The 21,466-nt window shown below is 37.9% G+C and overlaps 1 protein-coding gene across 1 annotated transcript in view; it reads left to right on the top strand.

Moving 5' to 3' along the window:
• Positions 1–21,466, top strand: part of RHOBTB1 (Rho related BTB domain containing 1) — a 54,830-nt gene that overhangs the window by 19,142 nt on the left and 14,222 nt on the right. Inside the window, exons 3-4 of the mRNA XM_062001217.1 lie at positions 9,027–9,228; positions 9,578–9,681. Coding sequence (XP_061857201.1) covers positions 9,037–9,228; positions 9,578–9,681 — 296 coding nt within the window. The 5' untranslated portion in view covers positions 9,027–9,036. The remainder of the gene's footprint in view (positions 1–9,026; positions 9,229–9,577; positions 9,682–21,466) is intronic.

The following is a 21,466-nucleotide window of genomic DNA, read 5'->3' as shown; positions in this document are numbered from 1 at the left end:
GGCTGAGAGCAGAGTTGCAGAGCAGGTCATAACAAGACTAGGCAGAGTGAATGTACCCTTGGATCATTGATTGGGTTTCCCTACAAGAGCTGCCTACCTTGTGCTGAAGAAATGTGGTGGCATGGTGGGGTAGATTCATAAAATAAAAATATGGATTCTTTTTGATTCCAATACAACACCATTCTATTTTTCTTTGCCTGACATGAAAGACACAATATGTCACTTTCTCTCTTAAGTTTTTTTCTTCACAAATGAGTCTCTACAAGGCACTAGACATTACAAGTAAACTCTGCATCTACTCCTGCACAACTTTGTTAATATTGCTGGATCTACATTTGAGACATAAATGCAGAACTTTACCTAAGATATGAAAGTAGCATTTATCTGAAGTCTGCCAACATTGAAGTATTTACAATTCTAGTCAGCGTTTATGTCTTTGGGGAAGCTTTACCTGCTGTTGTTATGAGGTCTTTCTCTCCCTATGTAGTTTCATTGTAGCAATGACTTGTGGGATTGAATAAAATCACATATCTTTCTAACATCACTGATTAACAAAGAAGAGAATGAATCGGAAATGTCACATAAAGTTCAAAAAATGAGCCTGATTCTGTATCTTGGAAGGAAAACAAGCAGGGAAAGTGAATTCAGCAGCTCTGTGCTAGAAGGTCACCAGTGTCTCTGGAATATTTTTCTTTCTTTGTAGCTCTAGCAAAACTTGATAAATATTTTCCCCACAGAAATGTACAGAAGTTGGGAGAATGTCTTGTTTGGTGGTTATTTTTCAGGTTTTTTCCTTCTGTACTATTGGAAATTGGCCTCAAAGTAACGTTTTTATCAAATAGGGCATACAGTGTTAACACCTGTCTTTATAAATGGGTAAAATCGGTAACAACCTGTGCTACAATATCAGTAGTTTAATGCAGTACAGCTTCTGTTGCTCTTTACATAAGAGTAAAATCAGGGATTTCATGGAGTTTATTACTGTGAAACCCAATAGTGTTGAATCAGACTTTTCCAGTGATCCATCTCCCTTTAATCTTGAGTTTTATGTGTTATCCCAGATATACTTGAGCATCACAGTCACTAAGGATTCAGCTGCAACTTTGCCCCACTTATGTTGATCCAAATAACAAATGAGGAGCCAGAGGATCTGATGCTCTGTCTACATTACTGGGTCGCATGATGCAGTGGCAGGGGACCTGGGGATGAAAAAGTTGCTGCTGAGGGCCCATTGTCCACATTGCACATGTTTCAGGGCCACAGGATGTTAATTCAGGTAACCTTTAATCTGGTCCTGTGGATGGAATGCTCACTCATTAGTGCTGGACTAAGTGCACAGTGGTATTTTATGGACAGCTTCTTTATAAAGTACTGGCTGTTCATTGATAGTTATCACCTTTAGTGGGTATCGTCCATTGTTTATTTCTTTGGTTCTCAGCCACTTTTATTAATGTGAGTTAATTTCAGTTTGTGATGGTATGACAGATTATAACCCACAGTAATGCCAGATCTTGGTCACTGCCTAGTCTCCTATGTCTGCCATGGTCATCTCTGGCAAATAGAAAGAGCAGTTGTAGTCAGGTATATGGGAGATCCTAACAAAATGAACCTGCAAACCCAACATATAAGCCTTAAGTCAGTCATGTAGCAGCTATGGGTTGTTTCCTCTTTGCAGAGGTGGATTCAGTGTGATCGCCCGTCCTCTCATCTCTGCACAACAAAAAAGAAGAAAACAAAGGAGGCACAAGGGACTGACCTGTGTTGTGGCCTGTTCTTGAAGTAAACTCTGAAGAGTTGGTGAAGGGATGAGGGGCAGTGTTGCGGGCTCTCTCACCGTACAGAAAACTCTCATCCCAGATTTTCACATTCAAGACTCTAAACTCTTAAATATCCTTCCCCTGCTGTATCATCTAGAGAGATGATCTTGTCACAGAGAATATCGCAAGGTATACTATAGGTCACAAGCTGCTCAGTGTAATCAGCTTGTTGATTTCTGCCCTTCAAGTCTTCCAGAATTTGTCATAAAATGAACATAGTTCAAGTCTAATGCTGAACTCTTGATTTGGATCTCTGTGTAGTCTGATAGACTGTGAATGTATGTAACAAAAAGACAAGTCCTTGTGGACTGCACATTTTGAAGAGGCTCAAGAGAATCAGTCGTTACCTGAAATTGGATATTTTCATGCTTAGCTATTGAGCTTCAGGGAAGTCTGTTTTGTACCATAATGTTGGGAAAATTTGTATTTTACTAGTATATCTGATTTGATTTTTTTAATCGTCTAAGGAAGTGCTCGTTCTTACCGTTCAAAAGGTGATGTGTCATCACAAAAGTAGGTTGGGCTTGACAAAGAGTCCTATTAATAACTAGAAGTCAAGCATGCTGAGAGAGCAGACCGACAGGCTTCTGATGCTACCAGCCATGAATTATTCCCAGTCTGTACATTTTCTACAAAGGTGGTGGTGATGATTTGACTGAGATGTTTTCTAGGTAAACATAGAGATGTTTGCTCTGTCTTCATCTGGCAGCTGAATGGAGGATTCTGAGAACTTTCTTCCAGTCGGTAAGCAAAGAGTAGTATCCAGGATTAAATCTGATACTTGTTGGCCAAAGCTGTGATGAAGGAAGTTGATTTAGCCAAGCTCAGTGGAGTCTGTCTTGATGATAACCTCCATACTTACCTTCTCCAGCTGCATCAAATTTTAGCAGCGTTCTGTGGGTTTTATTTCTTTGTTGATAGTGGCTCTAAGCTGAAACATCCCGACTATCCCAGAACAGCTGAAAAAGTATAGAACCAAGTTCTACCTTTGTGGAAGATAAAGGCATTCCTGCTGACCTGTACTCTCCTTTTAAGGACAGCAAGAGACAATGTCAACTCATTTATAACTTCATTCAGTAAAATGACATTTCAGTTAGCTGCCCTTTCTTTGTACCCACAGTAGATCCAAGGGTCTCATGTTTGAGATCAGGTTAACTTCAGAATATAAGGGCTTTTTTTTTTTTGCATTCACGGTCATTGGCTTTATCTGCTGTCATCTTCTGTTGATGGGCCAGGTAGGGCAAGTAGTTGATAAATGGCAGAGTTGGTCTTGAATTTCTGTCTCCTGTGTCAGTCTCTTCAGTCTTTCCATGTAAACTGGCAGAGCTTTAAATAGTGTCGGTAGAGCAGTGCCCTGTCATCTTGGATGAGAATCCAGCATCTTTGATGCTGACATGGAATAGTTCTTCATATTAAAGCAATCTCCTCATCAGTCCTCCTGCAATTTAATACAATAGCAATATTAAATTATACCTTGTGAAAAATGTTTTGTGGTGGTCTTTCAGCAGCTGAAATAGTTTATCAGTTACTTGATATCACCTTGTGATTTGTTTCACAAATATACTTGGTAGGGCCCTAAATTCGTAAATTGAGCCAAACCACCTCTTGGCCCCCAACCTTTCCTCAAATCAGAGCTGTCTGTGAATGTTATACTCTTGCAGAAATGAACAGTAAGTCCTCCTGCTTTTTCCCCTGGCATATATGTGTTAAGACATCAAGATTCTGAAACAACATGATAGATTATATAGTGAGAATGAACATTTCACACACTTGTTCTGGCTTATGCACTTTGGTCCTTGCCAGTGTGCTGGTGTAAGGTAGTGACTTCAGTGCCTGAAGAACTTGACATTTTCTGTGTCCTTTTCCAATTGCCATGGTTGCAAGCAACAATATTGCAACTTAGGGATGGAGGTTAGTGCATTGCATAGCCTGGTAATTTTTTTTTTTTTTTTTTTACTCGCTGTGATATGTTCTTGCATAATGGAGTCACTCCAAAACTGTACTCAAAAGCACATCTCCAGAATAGACTGAATATGGAGTACCTACAATTGCTCTTTCATATACTTTCAAAAGAATCTGTTTTTCAGGGGTAAATGTTGGTGGTCTTACTACCTTACTGGTGGTCTGAGTTTTTCCAATAACTCCCACTCATGCCATTTGTATTAAGTGGTGGTTGATTTTGATATTCCCTTTCCATTAGATCCTTTTAATAAAATTGTGATTTTGTAACTGTAGTTGGCAACCTGTTTGTTTGGAGGAGCTCCTGGTTTGCATATGTGGCCAGATTACTTGAGGCAGGTTGGAATTAGAATTATTTTTTTTTTCCTCATGGAATAACTTAAAAACTTTACTGAGCAGGTAAAGTTCTTACATGCTATCACTCTGAATCTTCAGCTGAAGAGTTTACTCTTAACTGAAGAACATGAAGAACATGTTAACTAAGTAGCATGCTTGCTTGTTTTCATCCTAAGAGATGCTGTCTCAGTCTTATGGGACATATTTAAGTATTGAACTAAGTAGTAAATGCCTGCAGTATCACTCTGTAATTACTGATTAATGTAGACACTCTTAGTGCTTTGTTTGTGGTGTTTTGCTAACGAGAAAAGGGTTGATAATTAGCTACTGCTCCTTGGGGAGGAAAGAAAACACCTCTTGGTTATGTTTTGTATATGCTAAGTGATGGTTTTAAGTATATGGAAATTTCAAAATGGGCAGTTAGCTGCATAGGTGGTGAGTTTCATAGGGGCAGATTCCTGATCCTGCACAGGGAACCCAGTGTGGGGTTTGGATCCATTTAAACATAAGAAAAAACTATTTCACTGTGAGGGTGAGGGAGCCCTGGCACAGGCTGCCCAGGGAGGGTGTGGAGTCTCCTTCCTTGGAGGTCTTCAAGACCCGCCTGGACACGTTCCTATGTGACCTGGTCTAGGTGGACCTGCTCCTGCTGAGGGATTGGACTAGATGATCTCTAAAGGTCCCTTCCAACCCTACCATTCTATGATTCTGTGATTCTATGATACTTTGTTTCCATCAGAAAAAAAGTGCATTTGTAGCTTTGAATGTATTATACTGCATTCTTAAAATAAGACAAGTTTGTGGTTAAGACCTGGTTATCTTTCGTAGATGAACACACCTGCATTAATATATATAGAGAGACATTGTCTGTTGTGTTTAATCAGTGTACCAATGGACTAGAGAATAAAGTGATAGGCTTCATCTGCAGATCTTTTGGAAAATTTCTCTAGAAAGACATTGTTTCATTCTTGAGGCTGACTGGCCAGAAGGATCTGCATGCTATGGCAACCACGACTGTTTTTTAGTGATAATAATAACAACTCATTCAACAATGAGAAAAAACTAAACAAAAAGCCAAAGACTCTGCAGCAATTTGAGGTGAAGCAACAGAGAAAGAAATCAATGGATAACCATCTGCAAGCCATGGTTCGGAACAGTAACCTTATAATTCTTTGGAATCAGTTTTATTTTGAATAGTTCTTTTCTGTTAATCAATTGAATTAAATAAATGGTTTTATTTTAAATCTCACGTCTACTCACATCTCCTGATTTTTGGCTGCCTCTGTCTCCTCTTTGTCTGCAAACAATAACAGGTGGTGATGTAAAAATAGAAACATCCTAAGACATTTTTGAGATCCTGTGTTGTTCTTGCAGGTATCTTTTTCATTTCCATTCATCTGATCTTCTTTCTTTAGAATTGGATTAAGCAGCTGTATCTTGCTGCTTTCTTTTAGGAACAATGTCTTTGATCAGATTTTCCCCCTAGCAAGTTTCTTGCTCCTCCTCGTTTGATGTCCTTTCTGTCTTTCTCTAGCTTTTTTGGCAGTGTCCTCTCAGATATTGGTCACACTTCCAGTAACTTTTCTTTTACTTTATTCTGTTTTCTTGGTAAACATTACAGGTTATATGTTGGTTTTAGAAAGTTTTTCTTAGTCTTGGAATTTTGTATGTTTTCTTAAAGTTAAACTTTACATACACTGGTTTGCTCACGTCTAACCAGTTTTGCTTTAGTTCCAGTTGTCCTTCCCAGATGTTCCCATACTTTCAGAGCTCTTTTTATTTAAGTATTGTAGATATATGTTTAGCATTTTTTAATCACTATGATTATATAATAGATTTAACACAAGCTTAACCTAGAGGCTACCTTAAAAAAAACTAACTGTTGCAGATTTTTTAAGATCTTGTACATATTCCTGGTTTTAGTTACTCCAGTAGCCAGAAGGTTTCTGGGCTACATTTGTTAGCGTTTAGTATACACATTTTGCTAATTGTTTATACTGTAGTTTATTGTTAGCATCTGGTTTTATTTGAGGTGTCTAAATAGCCATCCTGGCTCTGCCTGTCAGTGCCTTCAGGAGCTATTTCTGTTTTAATCTCTTTCTGAAAACTAGTAAACAATATTTTTACTATATTTTTAATACATAGATTAATACATGCTCTATATATACTGCAGTGGATTTAAAGAACTTTCCTTAACATAGCCAGAAAGCTCTAGTTTTGTTTTTATTCCCAGTTTATTTTAATCTGCCCTGTGCAGTATTGAGTTGTGCTAAAAATACCTTGATTAGACTGCCAACAGGGAATTCGGGCATGCTGTGATAACTTTGCTTTAATAAATATATCAGAAATTCTTTTAGTAAATATATCAGGAATCTACAAAAATTATATTTTTTTTAAAATTATGTTTATATGTTCCTTTTTTAGGATTCTCAAATAATTGCATTGATTTCTATTGTTACTTTTATTTAAGTTTGCCTATTGATGTAAACTTAATAGGCAAACTATTTCCCTCTTGGAAGTTTAAGACTCTTTACTTAATACAGATTTGGTGTGGCTTCAGTGCATCTTTACAGAACTACAATTTAAAAACTCTCCAAGAGTTTTACAATCAGTATGTTACATAAAACCTCAGCTAATCTGTGTAACAGCATTTTAATGGAATATTGGGTCGGAAGAAAAATTAGCTTGGCATTTCTCTGCTTGGTAGTTTAAAACCAACCAGACACACTGGCTAGCCATGCTCCTTCATTTTGTTTTCCAGCCTTGTAAACATTTCCACATTCCATCTGTGATGTCTAGTCCATGTATGAATAAAATATGAAGTAATTTAATACCACATATTATGTCAAGGGGTTGCTGTTTATTCTCAGACTTGAAATGAAACTTTTTCAGATCACATACTGAAACCTCTTGGCTTTTTGCTACTCATTCAGGGCCCCGTCTTTGAGGCTGTGGTATACAAATGTTCTCAGTAATGTGGAGAAAAATATATTGCTTTTGTTCTTTTATTTTTATCATGGCTGTTGTCTTTTGAAAGGATGCAGAGGAGGAAAGAGGAGTTGGCTGTCATTTCTCTTCTTGTGTTAGGGCTCCTGGAGATGGTACAGAGCCCATGATACCATCTCAGGTATTGGCCTCATGGGAGCTTGCATCCAACAAACAGCTGTGGTTGAATTGCAGATGGGTAACTGTAGTCCTTTACTTGAAGACTAGTAACCTTTTGGGTTGCAGGGTACAACTCAGAGGAAGGAATAAAGGCAATATCTTAACAGCTTTTTTTCCTTATCTGCTAAAACCTCTGTGCCAACATAGCAGGTCAGTGTTACAAAGCCGTTGGGTAAATACTCTACTATACGTGGCACATACTGTGCATGAATGTTTGAAGCCATGTTATTTGCTCTGCATTTTGCAGATTGCAAAGCTCTAGTTGTGCAACCATGTATTCATGTCAGGATGAAGAGTTAGTGGGCCCATATTTCAGTCTCGTGTAGGACAACTCTCTAAAATGCATCCTTATGTTCTTTAAATATATGTGTAACATTTAGTTCTAATACCAGCTTCTGTTTCCTGGTTTATACCACTTTAAATAACAAACAATGCAGTTAAAAATAGTGTTTGGCTAGTAATTACTAAAATGCTTTTTCTTAAATCAGAACATAGTGCCTCTGACAGTGAAAAACAGACACCAAGACAACCCATATCTATTATTTTAAACAGCCTGACAGTTAATATATATTCTATATTTATGTGCAAATGAGGTGTGTTAAAAAACGTATTAAAACAAATCATTTCGTTTCTTTATCCATAGTGCTTTCCTCTCAGAGAAGAGGACACCATCGGTCCAGATGATGCCCTGTGTTTTGTCAGTTAAATTGTTGTAGATTTCCATGCTGAAATAATTATCAGACAAGCTTTACTGAACATGTTTGTGCCTTGCATTTTCCACTTTCTCCCTCATTATTGTAGTTCCCTGGCAGAGACCAGATTGCTCAGCAGATATTAGAAAATCAAAACCATATATATCAAACTATGATCCCACATACCTTTATATGAAAATTAAAATGACAGACTGTAGTAAATGTGAGGGAATTGTTTTCAGTCTTTCAAAAATCCATTTTTCCAGCTTACATTTGTATACAAGCACTTGTTTGATATGTTGCCATAGAGTATTTAAGTAAACATTTTTCAATAATAACTTTCCGTGAAGAGAGTGTCTTCAAAAATCTTTTCCTCACTTTCCATTGTCATGGGAAAAAGAATTTGTAGATATGCAAGTTCTTGCTAGTCTGTTTGGTTTCATTTTAGTCCATGGACTGTACAAACTGCTGCTTGGGAAATTAAGAGTGTGTGATAGATGCAGGATATAATGGGAGTTGTGGTTTGTAGGGAACAGTCTCTGGAGTCATCTTACAAGTCAGCTTTATTGTGTGCATATAACTAAAACCATCTGTGTGGCTTGCAGTTAGCAATGTTGTTTGGACAGCCCTAAATCAAATCCTGAATGGGCAAGATTACAGAAGGCAGGTTTATACTGGTGTCTTTCAGGTTAAACCCACTGATGTCCAGTCTTTTCTCCTTCTTGGCATAAAAAGTATTAGCAAGAGGTAAGTTTGTGCTAGCTGTCCTTGCTTCACCAAGATCTGTCTTCTGCAAACAGGCTTGTGTTTACAGAAAGTGAAGTGAAAATAGCATGTGAACAGCATAAACTGATGCAGTCAAAATAGTTGTGCATTTGCATAACTGTGCAGTATTTAAAGGAACGGCTAGCTCACTTTGGTACAGTTTACTACAAGCTTTTCCTGAAGAATTTGTCCTCTTCAGGCATCTCTCAAGAAGTGGAAGGAGAAGGCTCTGATTCTGAATAGCATTGTTTTTGCACAGTAGTAGAAAACAAGTTTGACTGTCTTGTTACAGTTTCTGATAAATGGACACTGACATGGACTACGAAAGACCCAACGTTGAAACTATCAAGTGTGTGGTGGTTGGAGATAACGCAGTGGGAAAGACTCGTCTAATTTGTGCAAGAGCATGCAATACAACCTTGACTCAGTATCAGCTGCTGGCAACTCACGTACCAACTGTCTGGGCCATTGATCAGTACCGTGTCTGCCAAGAGGTAAGAGCTGCAGGTGTCCAAAATACGGAGCACATGCTAGGAGGTTGTACTATTGTTTATTGACATGTCTTTCTTTGTCAGGATGTAGCAATGAGCTGACAAGTATTTTATGCATGATCTCTAATGCAGCTGTAGTCTGATAGATGTCTGCCCAAGTCTATCATTGCCAAGTAGTTTCTTTGATCAAACCTGTTTTTAGGAAGATGTATATTCTGCTTGTTTTATAAAATACAGTATTTGCCAAAAATTTTGTGTGATAGATCAGTTTAGTATACTTGGGACCTTCTGGTGGGGCAAGTTGTACTTGGTTGATGGAGAGAAATAGAATATTATGTGTGTTCTGTTCTAGGTCCTGGAACGCTCAAGAGATGTTGTGGATGAAGTGAGTGTTTCTCTCAGGCTTTGGGATACATTTGGGGACCACCACAAAGACAGGCGCTTTGCCTATGGAAGGTAAATTGATCCAAGCAAAATTTTAAGTAATGCTTGCAGTAAAATTTTAGGGCAGAAACAAATTGCAAATCTTAATTTTGAAGAGCAAGGACTTAAAGCAAATCAAGGATATTCATGTTCTTGCCTGTTGCAAAGAGGATTATCTGCTGCAAGGATTAAAAAGATACAAATATTTTAAAAGCAGCATAGTTTTACAACACTACATTTCCTTGAACAGCCTTCTAAGCTCTGTCAACAACTGTTGTACTACTTTGAATTTTAAAGAACATTCCTCCCCAAAAAATTGTAGTTGTACAAAATTCAACATCAGCATTCCCTACCTGTATAAGCAGAGTGTGATATAGCTGCCTAACAAGCAACTAACAAGGAGATATACTGGGACGCGTCACTCTTACTCAATCAGGTATTTATTTTATTAAAACCTGTTATGTTGAATGAGCAGCTGACCTCTTGAGAGCAGAGCCAGTTTTGTGAAAGGTGAGACTCTTCTATGTTTACTTAATTAAAGCTGAGGAAGGGAAAGGTTTTTCTTCTATAAATGTCAAGTGTCTGCTAGTGAATCGATTAGCCCCAGAAATTCTTAAAAAAAGAAGAAAATTAATGTAACACAGATTTTTCCAGCGTGTGTAATACAACTTGATCATTGTTTCAGCAAGGACTGAAGCTGTGATAGTTTTTCTGGTTTGTTTAATAGCAATTAGATCTGGTCTTGTGGCAGCTGAGACAGCAGAACAGCTGAGTAACAGACATTTGAAAACACATATAATGAGACCAGATATTGGGCAAATAGTGAGCTGAAGATGGATTTTGGACAGATACAGTTTCATAAGTGATGTTGAACCAACATCTCAGTCATTGCATGCTTTTTTCACCTTCTTCAATTTTTTCATCTCTTGGTCATATCTGTTTCAATCACTGCAGATGATCAAAATTCCACAGACAAATTCTCTCTTTTTCCAGCTCTTTGTAGACTGTCTGTTCCAGCTTTAGATTCCATGTTGCCAAAATGTAGTGTCTTACTGTTTTCCTTCTCTCTGTGCTAGCTGATGAAGCAAGTGATTTGAAGTATGACAGTCTATTCTCTACCCCTTAGAAATGCTGGAGAAGGTTCTGTTGTTGAATCCACCAGTTAAGTTTTCACACTGTAAATTTCTCTATGGCAGTTTGTACAAACTGTCCTTTGTATATAGCCCTGTGTTAATTGTGCTTTCAGAGTTCTGAATTACCTTGAATTTTGTGTCAGGAGCTAAAGTAGCAACACATCTGGGCTACACAACCTGTACCGTTTGTCAATAAGCTTTGAGAGTGAGGGAAGTTACTGACTTGAAGATAATATTAACCTTAATATTTAGTGCTACTTGAAGATGTGAGTAGATGCTGGTGTATCTTTTGGAAGCATGTGGAGCATACATTGATAAATATATATATAACTTAATGTTTCCACTAACTGTTCCACTTTGATATAGCCTTCTGATATGCTGCAACAGATACTGTTTCACTGAGAAGATTACTAGAGATTAGGAGAACAAAATCAGACGTGAACTCTGATCCCACATTTACTGAGAGGATAGGAGAGGGAGAGCAACATACTTAGATTCTAATCCTGCAGACACCAAGGGGAATGTGAATAACTTTAGATCTCTGGGATTAAGGGTATGAACACAGTAATGTATTTGTGATGTTAGCAGAACTGAACCTGTGTAGAATCAGGTTTGCTATACCCTGATTAACTTTAAAAGGCTGTTCCAGAAACCTGCTGTCCTGTTAGTAGTTTTTCCACAAATTCATTAGTGCAGAAAGTAAGTGGAAACTAAAGAAACTATTTTATAAATAGAATTTCAGTGGTAAAATACCCTAATTGTAAATTCTGATTAGGTACATAATTGTTTTGAAAGGTATTCATATAAAGATTTCATCTAAAACCACCTGTTTAATATTTTATGTATCTTGACATTAAAAAAAGATTTTCAATATTGAATGTTCACATTTATAGGCATTTATTTTAAATCACCTCTATATATTGAACTATAGTCTACTCATAGCTGACTCAAACTTTACAGTACAGTGAAAGGTGTATTTTACACCTGACTGGTCAAGGCTACACCTACAAGTGCCTCATGTTTCCAGTCATTTGAACAATCATACAATATAACCCTTTGGTTCCCTTTAAAAAAAAAAAAATCTATGTGTATGCCCCTTGTACAAGGGAAAGTTTATTTCATCCAGAAACTTAGCCAAGACCTTTAATCATCCCAAATGCCCTGTAACAAGAACAAGCAGGTCATTAATTCACCTGCTGCTTTTTGGAAAAGATTGTTCTATAGTTTTACAAAATGTTAGATAAATATATTATGCTACAGATGACAGAGTGAACAGATAATAGGACTTGCAGCAAAGATAAATCCTCCTTAATTATTGTTCATGGATAGAAACATGAGAGTGACAAAAGGAATGGAATTTCCTCTATTTTTGTGTGACAGAGAGAAGCATATTCAAATGCCAATGAGGATGGAATTGTTAGTGTTTCTACTGCCATGCTTTAAAATGGGAATATGGAGAGTGAAATACAGCTTGCATTTTACTGCATGATGTTGAGTTTAATAATCACAGTCCTCCAGGAGCTTTGGGAAACGGTTCCTGACAGCTTAAGGGAGGGAGAGGGAAGCAGCTGGAGAGATTTCTGGAAATATTTTGCTGCAGTTTTATAACATGACATGTTTTGTTGGGTTTTTTTCCTTTAAATGGGAGTGTATGCTCTAGCTTTGGAGGTATCCTGTTCTGTTCAGCTTAGGCACTATGTGATGCCAAACAGACATTTGTTGATATTGTCCCACAGGGTTTCCTTGGATGCAAAATCGCTCCAGAATGTTGTAAAATGATGTTTTTGTTATGATTAGCATATTGATTTCTAGCTCCCAGTCACCTCTTTTGTTTAATAACAATCTAGTCTCAGTGCTATTGTATTCTTTAAGCCTGCAAATAAAGTGAGAGCTTCATATAAAGCTCAAGTTATTATTATGTGCCAGTTTCCCTGGGAGGCACAAAATTATGTGTGTAAAGACATGAAAGATCTTAATTTACATTTCAGCTTGTCAAGATTCACTACCCTCTATCCTCTTGTCCAATCTGATTTTGGATGAGAGTGTCAATATATCATCATGTTCAAACTAAAAGCAAAATGGCAAAGAGACTGGCTTGCACTTTTTTCCTTTTGCATCCTTTTTTTTTTTCAGTTAAACATATTTGACTACAATTTGATTAATATCCTATGTATCCTGTATTTTATACATGCAGCTCTAGTATGTATAAAAATTAGCACAAATCTGCAAAGAGTTAATTCTGTCCAAATTAAATATTTATTCTCAATACCATGGATGTGATTTGTCAGCTATTTCAGCCAGGATGATTTATTTACTTGCAACTTAAATATGAGCTGTAGACCAAACAAAATCTGTTCATACAGCATGGACAGAAAACAGCTTTTTCCTTGTGACTTAATGAATGAGCTTGCTGTGAGACTGCTGACAGAGCCTCTTAAAATATTTTTAGAGTATTTCCTGTCTTGTGAATGGATTTCATAAGCCTTGTGAGTATCATATGTACACAGAGAAACACATGCATTTGTCTCTTCCTGTGTGTTACAATTCTCTTTACCAGTTACTTCAATGTAGTTGAATGCATAGAAATATACTTTCTTAATGCTGTTGAAAAGGTTCCATGAGAATAGGGGTTTATCACTGATATTTGAAGACTTCCACCAATCTTTTCAGGGTTGTTTTGTTTTATGTTTTTTTCTTCTTAAGAGACAGTGATGATGAGATTTCTATAAAAACAAAACCCAGGTAGCTTTGATGTGGACTGATATTTGCATTCAATAAGTTCAGTGAGATTAGAGTGAGGTAGATGTCTTCACAGGGTTACACAGTTTGCCTAGTTAGATCGGTGCCTTCTCATTGCACTCACTGACTGCCTAAGCCAAGAGTGGGCGAGCAGCTCCTCTCTTCAGAGAAGGCCTGAGGTTTTCAGGAGGGCTTTGAATGAATGCCCACACTTTCCACTGCAGTCTTGCTGTCTTGTTTTTATGTTACGATAGTTCTCCACTTTCCATGTGCCTTACAAGCCATTTGCTGGCAGGGGTTGGAGGAAATCATGAGAGATGTATCTTCAGGGCAGTAGCACTTAACCGACACAAGATGGTCTTTTGCTTTGTTAACAAAGTGTCAGCTGTTGGGGAGTGCAGTTGTTTTAAGATGTCTCTCACCTTGGCTGCTTGCTTTTGTTATGTTTTCCTGCCATGAAAAGTGATATGCAATATCTTTAAATCATCTTCAAATACCAGGATTTGTGAGCCTCCCCATCTACAGAAGTTTATATGCTATTCAGGTTCTTCATCAAGCAATACTGAAAAACTCCTGTGAAAAACAAATTTTTTATATTTTTGTTAATTTGTTTTTCTCTTTTGAGTTTAACTCAGATCAGCCCCAAGACAGACTAGAAAAAGCAGAGAGGTTAGCAGAGAGATAGCTTTCTCAAGTAATGTTCTGATAGGGTGCGTTCATGCTAGTTTTTTCTTCCTTTGTTATCCACATGAACATTTGAGGCTTTTTCACTCAGTCGATGGGAAACTATATGCTTTATGTAATTAAACTAGTGAAATTAATGCAGATCTATGACTTTTCTGCATCTCACCATGGTCACATATTGTGAGTAGAAGGAGATTGCTATGGAATTGCTGTTAGAAATCCTTCCTTCTTTAAAAAGATGTGTACCAAATGGCTGTGAATGGGGTGTGAAGCTCAACTTGATGGGATGGAATCTAATCTATCTGTAACAGAGACACTCATGTTTAAGCCTTTCTTGACTAGAGTGAAAAAAGTATTTATGAAATGTTTTTTGTGGTATTATGTAACTTTCCTTTTTTTTCTTGCTCTAAGTCAGTGGCTGGGTGGAAGGAGGCCACTTGGACTCTGTTCTAACAGACTGCAAGACATCAAAATCTTCTGAAAATGCTAAACATGGGAAGTCTTATTCCATCAAAATTTGATCTTAATAATGTGTTTCTCTGTGAACAGGTGCTAGGTGGATTTCTTGAGCAGTTTTCTACTCCAAGAGTATGAGGATCTCAGTCTGTGTTCCTCATACATATGTCAGACTATGGAAACCGCTCTGCACAACCAGATATAACTATTTTAAACTGCATTCTTATCAACAACTGTGACACCGACTTGCCACTTATAATTTTTTAAACAATTTTTTTGTTTGCCTTTTAATAAAAAAGAGGAAGCTAACCTTGATAATAATCCAAACAAAGCAAACAATATGGAAGTCGGTATTTCCTTCCCAAAAAGATGCATCTGTTCATGTTCAGTTTTCATGTCTTCTGTGACTTCAGAAGTCAGTCTTATACTGGATGCAAATCAAACCCTATCATTCTTTCATCTTGTCTGCATTTATACCTCCCTCTTTTGTCTTGTCCCAGGCTTCCTATCTGTTCTTCATCAGTAGTTCATCTTCATCATGACAAGCAGTCATGCTTTTACTGGATTTTGAGACCTAGCTTTGGATCCTTTTTTTTGTTTTTCCATCTTTATATCCCTCTTCTACCTTGTGTCATGGGTTTGTGTGGAGCCACTTTTTGCTTGGTAACAGGGGGAGGGGGCTGCAGTGCTGTCTCAGTACACAGTTCCCAGTAAGCAGTTCCTGAAACATCCTCTGGCTCTGAGGTGGACCCACCTCCAGCCTGACTGGGCCAATCTGGTGCCTCTGGCATCACTATTTAAGAAAGGATGTCTGAGTGGGAAGAGAAGGTGTAGGAGTGGTACAAGATGGAGGCAACCACGTGGGCCCTACACTCAGAAAGCAAGGAAGGAAGAAGGACCACCAGACAGGAGACCCCTCTGCAACCCATGGTGAGAACGCAGGCTGTGCCCCTACAACCAAGGGAGGGCATTGGCAGGATTGAGAGCCACCAGCAGCTCCGTATGAATGCACCCGGGCAGGCGAGAGACTGTGAGGAGGCGGCCATGGCGCAGGCTGTGCTGGGGGCTGCACTGCAGAGCAGCCCCACACGAGAGGCAGAGAGGAGCTGCAACCCTCAGGATAAACGCACATCAGAGCAGCCTGTGCAGGGCTAGCTGGTGTGTGAGGTACCTTGGGTGCAGCAGGGAGGGCTGGTGAAGAGCTTGCCTGCCTTGAGGGGAGACAAGTAGCATGAGCCATCAGGAAAAGACTGACTGAAATTGCTGTTCCCTTCTCCCCTGAGCCATTCAGCAGAGGAGCAGGTGAAGACTGGAGAAGGTGGTCTTAAAGAACTGGTTGTGGTCTTCATCATTGTACCACTCTGTTTTCTGTTCATTATGTTTTGGAGTTTGATGTTTTTGGTTGTTAGTGGATTAAATTAATTTCTGTTCTCTTCCCTGAGTTGAGTAGTCCTGTCTGTTTTGCCTGGAACCAGCAGTGGCTATTGAGCCCACCCTGTCCTTAGGGCATTCCAAAGGCCCTCACTACTTATGGCTGATCATGGTTCTTGTTGCTGATGGGCCTAAACCATGACACCTTGAAATAATTCTTTTTTGTTCTAAACATATTGCTTCAAATGATGTTTTAACTAAGTCTCTTACTACTTTGGAACAAAGTATATTTTTCTGATTATCATTGATTCCTGGGGTTGTTTTTTAGAAGATGAGGCTGGGAGTAAAGAAAGGGTTAATTTCATCTATTGTTTATTCTTCTTCAGTATCTTTGAAAGTTAGTTGGCTCTCTGTAGAGAGAAGATTGCATGTAGTTCTCATCTGTAAGCTATCTCGTCACAATAAGAGAAAATGAGCTCAAAAAGCCCAGAGTTCCCTATGTTTCTGGTTTCTCCATTGTTTTGTAAATTCATTATTTTGTGACTGTCTGGAGACAGCAGTCAACTGATATGACTTACAAAAACATTTAGAGCTATATTCTTATTAGTCCTTTATCTTATTTTGTGAGTTTTGGTGTTTGCCCCACATTGATCAGATGTATTCCAGCTAGCCCTGTAGCTTCTATTGCTTTATAATCTTCTTTCATCCTTCTGGGTTAACTTGGTGTTCGGGCTTTGAGTCTTACTTTTTTAAACCCTGACTTTGCATGGGATACACAGAATATTTCATTATTTCAGCCTCAATTAACTATCTCTAGAATTCTATTTATCATAGCATTTTTGTTTCTGCATTAAAAATGCAGTGATTGAGTTTCTCTGCCTCAGGGAAGGGAAGAAGGCATGTATTGGTATGTTATGCTGGATGTGTATACTTGATTCTAAAGAGAGTTTTACTATTAGCAGAATTTGGCCCAGAACCATGCTAGGTACCTTGCAGGCAGCCTGTTTCAACTGCAGAGTTCTATTTAGCACTAAAGTGGAATTTTCCATATGTAAAAGCCAAACTAGAGTTATAGGTGAATTTACTTCCTGTAGCCAGCAATGAGATGAACCAAATTACAAGGCTGTGTAAGCAGTCCTTTAAATTTAAAATTAAAATGCTTTTTTGTTCCACCCAACTTTGCCATCCTTTTTAGCACTACTGATGGTCAGGCATTTGTACAACGAGCAGCTTTTACATATTTCTGTAATGAGAACTGACATATTTTAATCTTTTTTTTTTTGTGATATCAAATCATTTTTTGCATTGTCTATAAATGCACCACTGTTTTCCCAGGAGTACCTGAAAGGAAATAGCGAAGATCTTAAAATGCTTAACATTTAAGAATGATGTCTTGTTTGTAAGGAATGTATGGGAAAATTCTTTCCACTTTTGAAGCAGTCTTGAAATATGCAATTTTTTAAAATGTAGCTTTATCTTCTTTTTATGACTGTTGCTTTTTTGCTACAAATGACATTACAAAATTTTAGAAATAGATCTGCATGCTACTCACCATGAAATCTGAATATATTTCAGGGCATTATGACAGTTTCGCACATTACACCAGTACTTAAGAAGCTTCACTACTGTTGGTAAAGTATAGAACTAATTGATTTTCCTGCTCACATCCAGGGCACTGCATGGTCTTGCCCTGCCTTACCTGGATATCTTCAGTTCTTCACATGCCAGGAACCCCCTGTGTTTTAGTTGTCCCAGCCTCTCATTTGTGTTAAGTGTGTGCACATAAGTCCTGTGTGTTCAGGTCATTTTGTTATGCTCACTGGTAACTTAATGAATTTCTTCTCATTTCATGTGATGGCTGCAACTGCATTTACTAAAACCTGAGTCTACTTAAAACTTTATCAGCCTTGCTTATCTGCACAGTTTTTTTTTTCAGCTCAGTAAGAGGCATGCATGAAAAATGTTGTATAACTGAATGAATCTCTCCCTTCAAAATGTATCCAGATTGACATGGAGATGTAGCAGGGTTTTGTTCAGCCATAAACAAGATTCTCAATTTAATTCTTAGATGTCTTTCCTCTGCCTGAACCTGCTGTATTTGTGAACTGGGAGCTGCTATTTGCATGCAAGCTGCTGCCCTGCACAGTCTTTCCTTTCAAGGTGATTGAAGGACTATGCAGGTGGACGCTAGAGATGACTCTTGTCAAGTTCGGTCTCAAGTGGGCTAAGTTCAGCTGTGATGCAAGTCTCTGAGGAAAATTATGGGAAGTGTGTAGGAAAAAAAAAAAGGGCAGAAGATGTAAATCAAAACAATTTTGTATTGATAAATAAATGGCTAAGGGTTAGCTCTTCTAGGAAAATCAAGAAAATCTTAACAATTTGGATGAACCAAATTATTTCCTCTGTAAAATTCTAATGGAGTCCCTTACTACAGCTTTGCTTCTCAGAGAAAGCTGATATCTAAAAATAGTGAAAAATATAGACTGTAATAGGAGAAATCCACTGTGAGGTTTTTTTCCCCTCCCTCCCAAGCCTATTCCTAAAGTCTGATTTGGTTAAATATGCAACAGACTTCTTGTCAACCAAAATAAAATTTTTCTATCTTTAAACTGATTGGGTCAAATTTATGTCTTGGATCACATTTAATCTCTCTAAAACAAAATATGTACTTTTGTCTTATCCCTAGAATGATGAGAAGATAACATAGCAATACAGTTCAGTCCTCCTGCTTTTCCCCTTTGTCACTCCCTGCATTGATCTCCAGATCAGAAACATCTCTTTGCATTCTGTGTTCCTCACAGTTTTGTTTCTTCCTCCTTCCAAAGCCAATGGTATTACTCTATGACTGTATGGCAAGTTTACACATCACGAGCAGTTCTTGCATGCAGCAGTTTTTCCCATAACTTGTAAATTATAAACTAGAGAGAACAAAAATCTTCCTTGGTAATGCAGTATGTACATCTCTGGAGGCAGGTTATTTCTTTAATGAGACATGAACCTACGTTAGTGTATCTGCATTCAGCTCTCCAGTTTATCACTCTAGATTCAGACTATGAAACATTAAACATTTAAACACACTTACCGTGAAATATGAGATATAATTTAATATTGCTGTTTCCCTGAATTTCTATCTGAAGTAAGAGTAGTAGTGAAGATGGAAAACATGTAGCAGTTTCTTGTTGAGAGATGGATCAACAAGACGCTGTGTAGATACATCTGTGGTGCGGCTCATTACACCAGCTCTGGAACATACATAGCATGTGAGCAGACGAGTCGCTCAAAATCTCAGTCCCAAACAAACAGAACACTCTGTACACAAGAGCTGTAGTTAGAAAATATTAACCTCTGTCCTGTTTCCAACAGCTCCATCAGCAAGGCTTGTTACATAGCTAATACGCTGCTTTTTGTCCCCTGCCCCATAAGTTTCTCGTTGTAGTGACTGCAGAGTAACTTCCAGATGACTACAGTGGTTGCATGTAGCTTGACTACTACTGAAGCTTGAGGTTGATAATTTAAAATTGTCTTGTCTTTGTCAGTGCTCTACTGCTTGCTTTTTGGCAGAGACTTGGAACTGCTGTCTGATACATCTGATACAGTTCATAACTCTCACAATAGGAGCTCACAGGGTGGCAGCACACCAAGTGCTGATTCCTGACAGATTTGATTATCTAGAAGGCATCTTTTCATTCTATGAAGTCTAAAAAAAGGTATTTGCTTCCATCAAAAGTTCTTTTTATCAAAGTTTGGGGAAATACTGCCAAATGCATTGAAATAACTGTGTTAGGGAGATGCATTGCTTCTCGAAATGATAGTAACGTTCTTTCTCTGCCCACAGGAGCCTCCTATAGGAAGTCTATAGCTATGTCTAGATCAAGTTGGGCTGACTTCAGATGTGTGTGATTCATATTAAGAATTACTTTTGTGACTCCAAGGGGAGCATTTGAAGTGCTCTTACGCTACTCTTACACTTTATTGTGAGATTCCAGTGCGGGTTCTGGTCAGCAAGGAAGTGACAAATATATGAGTGGTAGTTGATTTGCCTACAGCTGAGACAATCTGTTCCCCTTTTCCACCTGCCAAATCCCACACATCTACATCATGTTCTCCCCTCTTTGGAGCCCCAGTGAGTAGAAGAAACCTATTTTCTTACACTAGTGGTGCAGAGTGTTTCACTGGTGGTTGATCACATGCCAGAGCAAGTCACACAAGTTATGAGTTCTGGTCATATTCAAGTATATTCAGATGTTTCAAATGATAAAAGTATATGATTCACAACTTCTTCTCATAAACCTATGAAAAGCAGATTGTGAGAATAAATCAGTTGTGCATTACCAACACGTAGCACTGAATCTGCAAAACAATGGGTTGGATATCCAAGCTACTATTTCTGTTTGCCAAGTTACTTGTAATACTTATCTTTGTTTCTTGTGATACTTCAGTGTCAAATGTAAGTGTATTAAGTGCAATCATATGCTTTTGTTGTTTTTAACAAAGGCAGATGCACGTAGTGCCTTATGTATTGCATAATTGTATGATGCTCCTGGAGGAGTATGATAGAGATATTTTAAATCACTTTTTAATGTTCAAATCTATGTAACTGTTTCTTGAATAATTCCTGAATTTTACTGGGAAACAGTTATGAAATTTCTTTTTAGAAAAAAAGCTTTTATTTGTGACTATATTGCTGTAGAGAGGAAAAAAGCAGAAGTAAACCTGATTCCTCATTCTTCAAGTAACCAAACTACACAAAAATGGCAATAAATTAGATTTATTTTAAAATCCTACCCTTTTATGTTCTCTGAAAATATTAAAGTAGCACTGGTAAATTTTTAATGTTTAGGAAATATTAATGCATTATTTTAGCCTGACAGGTTCTGGCTTCTATGAACAAATGTCAAACTAAACTTTATACTGAGGCGTTAGCAAGTTGTAAATGTGTCTTTGACATTAAAAGGAATTGTAGGTATTTTAATTAAAGTTTCCAAAGAACGGTTTTCACCAAATGTTCACAGTCCTATGTAGACAGTTAATTTTCCTCATATATTACACTCCCCAGTTTGTACTAACAGTTTAAATAGTGCTTATGACTTGAATGAAAGCTTAATTTATTATGGTGAGACAAATGTATTTTGTGAGCTAGCAGAGGCAGCTGTGGTGTTGGTTCAGCATGTGAGTCTGTCACTACCTAGTGATTTCCCATCCATCCTGTGTGTGGTACAGGGCCCTTTATTTCTCCCTGTTCAGTATAGAACTTTCAGGATATTAATTTCAAGGAACGTCAAGGTTTTAACACAAGATAATTAATATGCAAATCACATTTTCTTACCTCTTTGTTCTGTCTTTTCACTTCATTGGGAAGATAGGAAGATGGAAATGTGCTGTTAGTGCAATGCTATGTGTGTTGAGTTACAGGTAAAGAAACCTGCTTTCCCCAG

The sequence above is a fragment of the Colius striatus genome, chromosome 8 (assembly GCF_028858725.1).
Source record: "Colius striatus isolate bColStr4 chromosome 8, bColStr4.1.hap1, whole genome shotgun sequence".
NCBI classification, from domain to species: domain Eukaryota; kingdom Metazoa; phylum Chordata; class Aves; order Coliiformes; family Coliidae; genus Colius; species Colius striatus.
This window is presented reverse-complemented; position numbering and strand designations above follow the sequence as displayed.